An 8634-nucleotide genomic window follows, 5' to 3' on the forward strand; every position below is an offset into this window, starting at 1 on the left:
CATAGACACTGTCTAAAATAACACACCGAAAAAATAGAAAAATAAGTTATAGTAAATAAACACATTAAAATGATGAATTAAGCAATTTTCTAGTATAGAGAATTGTTAGGGATGTGGCTTTCAAAACAAATAAGCTGTGCATCATGGTACAAGTGTGGGCTTATACTTCCAGTACTCAGGAGGTGGAAGCCCGAAGACCAGGAATTTAAGGCTTGCCTCGGCTTTGTGTCAGGTTAGAAGATGCCCTAGTCTATGTGAGATCATGTCTCAAAAACCTTAAATAAATATATTTAAAGTCAAGCATAAGACAGAATTAGTATCATGAGAAAGGCATTGCTACTGAGTAAATACATCTATACAAAAGCTTTATTATTTCACCATTCACAAGTTGCAAGCATTGCACCTGTCTGGTGTTACAAAGTTAATTTTTTAATTAATAAGAATAGAATTACCCATTTAGCTCTTCATTAGTAATGTGCTACAGCCAGCACAGCCTGGATAGCCAAGACTGGCAGGGGGTGCCGGGATTGAGATATGGAAGCTTCTTTTCAGGTGGAAGAACAGCAACCTTTATTTTGTCCAGCAACATTTTATACCTCTAATCCTTCTGTGGAAACCCACCGGCCAGAAAGAACACAAACATCCTTGTCAATTACAGACCACCAGGAAGTTCCGCTGTCAGTCAGGGGGAGTGAGGGCAGCTGGATCACAACAGTAATGGGAAATACATATGGCCATCTAGACACTCATCTCAAACTAAAGAGATAAGAGGCAAGGCACAGACACAGGGTGGCATGAGTCGCCTCCTGGGGAGATTTTACCAATTCTAGGCATTAATAAGCCAAGTCCCTCAATTCAGACTTTTGATTTTATCTCATAATCTTGTGCATTACGTATATCCTTGAACGTCCATCCTGACCCAGTTTTTATGATAATCTTCTCCCTTGTGATTCTGTGATCTGGATAGATGGTGTCGTGTGCCCCCCACACATGCAGAGCACACAGAGCCTTCTGCTGAGAGTTGTTCCTTAGCCTCGCCATCTCGTGGTTGCCCTGAGTTCTTTGATAGACATGGTTCATCTTTGTGTTCCGGTGTTCAGTAAGTGTGTGCTGAATTTGTTAATGAGTAAACGTAATGCCACAAATGAGAGCGACAGCTCCATGTATCTTCCACTTGATCTCAGTAGTCATTTCTGCCTTTCGGTAATTTTCTACTGTGCTACTTCATTTGAGAACAATGTAAAATTTATCTTTTGAATGGCATTGCTGCTGGAGCCTTGTCTCTATGTGTAGTTAATGAGTTCCCCTCTGTGAACAACATATACGTGTCATACACACGCACGTAACTTTTTACATCCTTGACAGTGGACTTGACTCACTTTCTTGTGATATCTGAACTATCCCAATTCTCTTCCAAATGAGACTCCTTTAAGGATTTATTTATTTATTTTTCTTATTATGTGCATATGAGAGAAGGTGCCCATGGGAACCAGAAAAGGGTATTGGATTCCGCTGAACTTACAGTTGTGAGTCACCTGACATGGATGCTCAGGACCAGACTCTACACACTCTTAACCGCTGAGCCATCCCTCCAGCCCCCGAGACCATTTTTATAGAAAGGATATGTAGTGTCATATCAAGCCTAGTGTGTTTCCCCAGAGTTGTGTGTAGATCCATGAGGGTGTGACGGCAGAGTCTGACTCTGCTCTTTCCTACCTTTGTCAAATCCCTTAACGCCACCAGAGGAAAAACGCAATTGTCCATCTGACAAAAAGGATTAAGTCAGACAAGGTTTACAAAGACCTTAAGATGGAGCCTAGGTTCTTAACAGAGTATTCTTTACCTAAATGGACATTTCCATTTTCTAAGTTGTTACCCCAAGCTCCTGATGGGAAAATAGTCCACTTATATTTGTTTTACTTTTATTCCTTTACAGTTCATACACTTACATAATGAATTATAGTTTTTCTTTACTCCCTATTATCCCATTTCATCTTCTCTCCTCCTCTAAAGACCCTTCTTCCCAACGCACCCCCTCCTACTTTCTTGACTGTCATGTGTGCGACCCACTAAGTTTAATTAGGTTGCCTGGGCATGGGCAGGAGGTCATTTACTGAAGCATGGGCAGCTTATCACTGGCTACACCACAGAAGGAAGTGGCTCCTCTTCCCTGGCCACCAATACCTCATGAATCCCTCATGGAGGAGTGAGGCCTCATCAGCCCTCCCTCTTCCATGATGGCGTGTTGCCAGCTGTGCAGTTCTTATGCAGGTAGTGCAGCTGCAGAAAGTTCGCAAGTTCCTCAGCCATACCGTGTCCCGGAGACAATGTTTCACAGCACTCCTCTCCAACCTCTGCCTTGCGTTCTTTCCAGTTTTCTCCTATCGTGTTCCCGAATGAAGGGGGTGATGGAGAGATCACATTTAGTACTGAGTCCCAAGGTCACCTCTTCTCTGTACTTTGACTAGTTGTAGCCTGTGTATAAGCCAAAGTCAACTATAAAAGAAGCTCATCTGATGAGGGCTCAGAGGTGCACCACGGTATGCAGTAAGTATTTAGGAGTCACTTGGATGCTGTTTCCACCTAGCTAGCACAATAGCAGTAGGATCCTACTTTAGGGCCTGTGACCTCCCCATCCATGAGTTACCACACACTGTCTGATTTCTTTAACACGCTAGCTCCACTAGGGGAAAACAAGAGTAAAAAAATTAAAAAAAGAATGTCATCTTTGAAGAAGGAGGTGCTCACCTGATTCTAGATGAGAAGGGTATGTAGTGTTTTTTATATGTAAATATTTGTAAAGCTGTACTAAACAGTAACAAACAAAATGGAGAGGATTTTGTACTTTTTAGATTAAAAAAATTTTAAATACAAGAGTAACAATATTAAGTACATGTAACAGACAATGAGAATCACTTCCATTTTCGACAGACTTCCTTAGTTCAAAATCCTTATATAGAAACTTCCTGTAATCAGAACCCATTTTCAAATTCACAGGAAGATATCATCGAATGCTCCACTCTGTTTCTCTGTGTTCTTAATTTGGGGTCAGTTTGAATGCCCTGTCTCACATCAGCTGTCATTTTTGGGACTGAAGTGTCATTGCACATTATGGTTTTCATTGGGACAGTTCTCATCTTTGATTTCAATTCAATTTAATTCCAATCAAGTTCTTATGTCTCAGGACAATTGAATTCATTTAGAAACCTTTCTGGTCAGATAGGATTGTAACCACCACTTCCTGTCATGCTGCTGGATTTTCTGAAGCCTTCCAAACCCATGACATAGCCTGGAAGGCCCTTGGGTTTGCTAGCAGGGAGAGAGATGCTGTGCTCAAGGTGGTAGCGCTGGAACCAGCAAGGGAAAGATTGGACACATGGTGCTTCAACCACCATTTCTGTCTCTATTCTCTTATCCCTACCACACCCCACTAGGTCCGTGCTAGTCTGGGCTAGAGAAAACTCTCCCCTAAGATCTTTTTATGAAAAGATTAGATGAGAAGCAACTCATTGGATGATATAAGTTAAAAAGATGTGGCAATATATTTACTTTTTTTTTTTATTTGATGGAACTATATATATATTCTTTCTTTCTTAAAATTATTTATTTACTTATTTTTATTTTATGTGCATGGTGTTTTACCTGCATATATGTCTATGTGAGGGTGTTAAGTACCCTGGAACTGGAGTTACAGAGAGTTGCCAGCTGCCATGTGGTTGTCAGGAAGTCAGCCCAGGTCCTCTGCAAGAGCAATCAGTGCTCTTGACCGCTGAGCCATCTCTCCAGCCCCTTCTTTTTCCCCTCAATGAGAGACAAAAGGGAGTTGTGTGGTTGCATAAGCCATCCATGTCAAACTCAAAATTCTCCTGAGACAACCAAACTACATATTTTCAGACATAACCTGGACATCTGACTTTCCTGGAATGGGTGAAGTTTTCCCTTATAAGACTGTTGTTAGAGATGACCACCAATTCCTTCAGATATATCCGAATTCTTCTCTCTCCTGTCAGCTTTTGGGCTTTGTCCCTTGCCACATATGTTTTGGGACCTAGTGGCAGTATCCAAGGGAGGAAAAACAAAGGACATTAGACCTTGACAGGCTTGGTTGTTGAGCAGGAGGTTTCATCTGAAGCAGGAGAAATAAGCAGGCCACTCCATAGCACTCCCTGAGGCTATGCCAGAGACTGCTAGTCACACACACACAAACACACACACAAAGAAAGACACCAAATGAGCACACTGCAGCTGCAACATCCAGTTGGAGTTTTGCCATTCCTGGGTCACTGGCAGACTGGCCTCTGCTATTTGTTTCCCTGGGTATGGGGAATAGTTTTAAAAGTCTAGGCCTAATGGAATCTGTGAGAGTAACCCTAGAAAAGACTTCTAATAATGGGGATGCAGAGTCTGAACTGGCCATCTTCTGTAACCAGGCAAGGCTTCAAGTGGAGGGATTGGGACACCAGCCTAGCCACATAAACCTTTGACCTATAGTTTGTTCTACCTACCTGCAGATGGCTCTGGGACCAGAGCCTAGCAGAATCCTCATCAAAGAGACCAGAGATCCTTCATTCAGCAGCTGATGAGAACAGATACATAGTCCCGCCCCAAATATTCCTAGGAGCCCAGGGAGTCCTACAGAAGAGGGGAAGGAAAGATTGGAGGAACCAGAGGGTTTGGGACACCACAAGAACATAGCCCACAGAGTCAATTAACCAAGACACATAGGGGCTCACAGAGATCAGGGAGCCTGTAGGTGTCTGACCTAGGTCCTCTGCATATATGTGTGGCTGAATGGCTCAGTGTTCTTGTGGGATTCCTGGCAGTAGGAGATGTGGGGGGATCTGACTCTTGACTCTTTTGCTTTCTTGTGGGACTCTTTTCCTCTTCCTGGGTTGTCTTGCCCAGCCTTGATGTGGTGGTATGTGGTCTATGGTAGCACATTTGGTTGATGTCCCTGGGAGACCTTGTTCTTTTTCGGGGCCGGGAGAGAAGAGGGGATGCAGATCTGGGGGAGAGGGGAGGTGGCAGGGACGGACTGGGGAAAAATGTCTAGCCCTCTGAACACACTCTAGACAGGGTATAACCAGCCCAGTGTAGAGGTGACTCACGAATCTGAACACCACTGTACAGGCTTGTTTATGCGCCCAAGGCAATCTGTTAAGATTTGTTCAAATGACAAATGTCTATTTGCACTTCCCTGCTACCTCCAGAAATGAATACAGCTTTCCTGAAGGATGTGTGTATACAAGCATGTACGTACTTCAAAGCCAGGTGTGGCTTTCGTCTCCAGTGCCTGGCTTTAGTTACTTTACTTACATTGTAGCTTTATTGCAGAACTTTGATTTCTGAAATGCAGTCTATACGTTCCAGTTTGAGAACATTTGCTGTTCTCTCAGGCTGTGTGTAAAATTTTGTTAGTGTATTCACGGAAGTCACTTTGCTTTCTCTCCTCATTATATGTCTGCCATATTAATACCCTTAATCTATATTCAGTGGTGACGCCATGAGTTGAATTTCAGTTGAATACCACGTTGAGTGAGCAACACAAGAGAAACTGCTTATCTAAGTCTGAGGTTCTACTAAGAAAGTTCACTTTGCAGGGCTGGCGATATATCTTAATGATAAAACACTTGTTCAGCACAAGGACCTGGGCTCTCTCCCCAGCAAAACATACATGCACGCACACTCATACGTGTACCTTTTACAGATGGGAAACAAGGGTTGAGTGTTAATGATATTTCATCACTCAAATCCTTTTCGTCCAGCTCAGTAATACTTGCTGCTGCTCTGCCCCTCACAATACAGTCCCTTCACCTCAGTTCTGATAATCCTTCCACGGCTCCAATTCCTTCTCCTGCCTCTGCATGAGGCTCTCTCTTCTGGCCAAATGATCCAAACTCATCTTCAGCCTAAGTGATACTTGAACTTCAAAATCCCCTCAGTCACCTCAAAGGCTTCTTTAGAAGTCTGTGTACACCTCTGTGGTTCACTTATCCCTTTATGCGTCCTTTGAAATCTGGTCTTTGTGTTCCCGGCATCTGTCACAGTGCCTTGCCTTTGTTTGGGTACACACATTAGAAATGTACAAGTGAAAAACCAATCGCTCTTTGTTTCTTCTTCCTACAGAAACGATGACTGGATAAGAAGACTGCTTGTGCCAAGGACACAGTTGGACAACTATGTAACAAAGATCTTAAGTAACTTTTCCCACCTAGTGACACCCAGATGAGTCCAGTGATGAAATACTCAGCTGTAACCACAGCAATAACTGGCCCTCTTTCCAAATGGGATCTGGTGACTCTGAATGGTCCATCCACCTGCTTTAGGTGACCCAAGCTGATGTGCTCTAGGGAAGCTCATCCCTCACTGTCAAAAACCAAACTGGACTCTAGAAGAAAGCAAGTGGTGCAGTGAAAGTCCTGAGTGCCAAGGCTCTGAGTGACTGCTGTGAGGCCTTTGGGTGTGTGGGCACGATGCTGGTCCTGGTAGTGGTCAGTCTAACCAGAAGTCACTTGACTGAATGCCCTGGAAGGACAGGATATTTAAAAAAAATATATCCAGGTGCTAAATAGGCAGCAGATTTCAATTCAAACTCTACTAACTGTGAGCTAATGACTGTCTTCAGAGAACAAGTCTACCCCCAAAAGTGCTCCCATTTTCCAAGGAACGGCCCAAGAGAGTACTAGCCAGACAAGCCTGGATGAGGTCCCCTGCAAGGCACATGATTCATAGCAAACTCACTGTACCCTCCCATGCACATGGCAGAGTCCCACTTGGCTATGGCCATTCTTCACTGGTAAACCCAGGTCTGGGATTCTAGAACATTACTTCTAGTAGCCAGCAGCCACTTTGTTCCCAGCAGTGTGGCATTACTAGAATGAAACGTGTCATCTGTATTAGAGAATCATGCCTGTCAATGGCATATGCATTCTGGAATATTCTTTTCTGAGCATGGGAGGTAAGATTGCTGAGAGATGACACGGGATCCACTAAGAAAAAACATAGCTTTGGGGCTTTCTTGACATGACTGCCTTCTGGGTATTTCTGTATGCAGCAGCCCAGCGTCTAAACTTGGGCAGACACAGACAGACGCTCTTTCCAGTTTCAGACACATATCACTTTTGCAGCACTTGGGGAATGGGAATACCTACAAGAATCAAGGCCAAGGGCTCTCCCCAAGGTAGCTCCTCCATCGCTCAGCATCTGTCTCGAGCAGTCTACTGCCGGTTCTGCACCTCATCCCCCTTGCTTCTCCCTCCATGAAATGAAACCAAAGGCCTCAGTATACTCTGGATGGACCAGGAGCCGTCACCTAGAGGTCCCCTCTCGTTGTGGGTACAGAGCACCTTCCCCACACACCTACATCACTGCTCCATGATTGTACCCCCTTTACCGTCTCCAGGCAGAATCCAGAGTTGGGCTGCAGTTAGCTGTCCTGGACGAAGCCTTCTCATCATTTCAACTCATATTTCAGCGTAGGTTGTATTGGATAGATGCAGCATCACATGTTGTTGGAAGGTTCTGGTTGCCATACACACCTCATAGAAGAAATCCTACTGCCGGTGTCAGATCTTGAAAGGCCTTTGGTTGTGGAAGGCGGTGTTAATTCACTCAAGCTTCGTGCATTCCCCAGCCTGCCTGATCCACTCTCATCTCTTTCCATCTTCCACTTACAGGGGTTCTAAGGGAACCCCAATCCTGCCTATATCTGATAAAATGAGAAAAACACATTTTTCTCTCCCCATGGGTCCTCTCTACCCAATCCCTTCCCATTCAGACATCCTCCATCATACAAACGTTTAGAACCAAAGCATGAAGGGCGAGTGCCAACAGGATAGTGAACAGAAATAGTGTCACTAGATCCAGGCAGATGCGCCTAGAAGAGTGGTCCCAAAGAAACTAGAACAACTCCAGCGAAGGATTATCAGGCAGCCATCTTGTGAAGCTTTGACATGTCCTTGGCAATGGGAGCTCAGGTTGGAGATCCTGAGGTATCCAGTTGTTCCCAGCTCAGGTTCTCCTTGCCTTGAGCTAGCAGCCCTCAGTACAGTGAATAAGCTACTGGCTCAAAGATAGCTTTGCAGGGGCATTCAGGCAAAGAAGACTGCCCACGTGGTGGACAGATGGCTTTGTGTGTGGATAGCTTTACCTAGTTGCCAGTCCAGCTGTGGCCAGAAGCTGGCTATCAATCTGAATTCCCTCGGCTCATTTGCAACTCTGCCTCTGTTCTCTTGTGTTTTGTTTGGTTGCCTTTAGTTTCCTAGTAAATATTCCTTTTGAAAAAAACCATAATTGTTGTCTCATTAAATTGGAGGGGGGCGTGAGTTTCTGGATTTTTTTGAAGGATAGAAAGACACTACCATATCTTGAAAAAAATGGAAATGATGGTGGAACGAGAAACGCCTTAATCAGATCTTAGGAAAATCCTGTGGTGAGATCCGGTGCTGAGTGAGAGAAAGAGACCAGATGTCCTGCCAACAGTCCCCAGCTATTCTCATTACTGCCCTTGCTTCCTGAAAATCTGTCATGGGTGTGTTACACTAGTGTCTCTTGGGCCAGTGAACTGTGTGCACTCGGCAGGGATGTACCAGCACATGGACTAGCACTGACAAGAGTCAGGGAGGTGGGCGTTTC

The 8634-nt window shown here is 44.4% G+C and overlaps 1 protein-coding gene across 1 annotated transcript in view; it reads left to right on the top strand.

Annotated features, from left to right (window-relative positions):
- The window catches only part of Syt9 (synaptotagmin 9), a 174245-nt gene extending 168025 nt beyond the window's left edge, over window positions 1–6220 (top strand). Inside the window, 1 exon segment of the mRNA XM_038342902.1 lies at window positions 6127–6220. Coding sequence (XP_038198830.1) covers window positions 6127–6135 — 9 coding nt within the window. The 3' untranslated portion in view covers window positions 6136–6220.
- The last annotated feature ends 2414 nt before the right edge of the window (window positions 6221–8634 follow it).

This window comes from Arvicola amphibius, chromosome 1 (genome assembly GCF_903992535.2).
Source record: "Arvicola amphibius chromosome 1, mArvAmp1.2, whole genome shotgun sequence".
NCBI classification, from domain to species: domain Eukaryota; kingdom Metazoa; phylum Chordata; class Mammalia; order Rodentia; family Cricetidae; genus Arvicola; species Arvicola amphibius.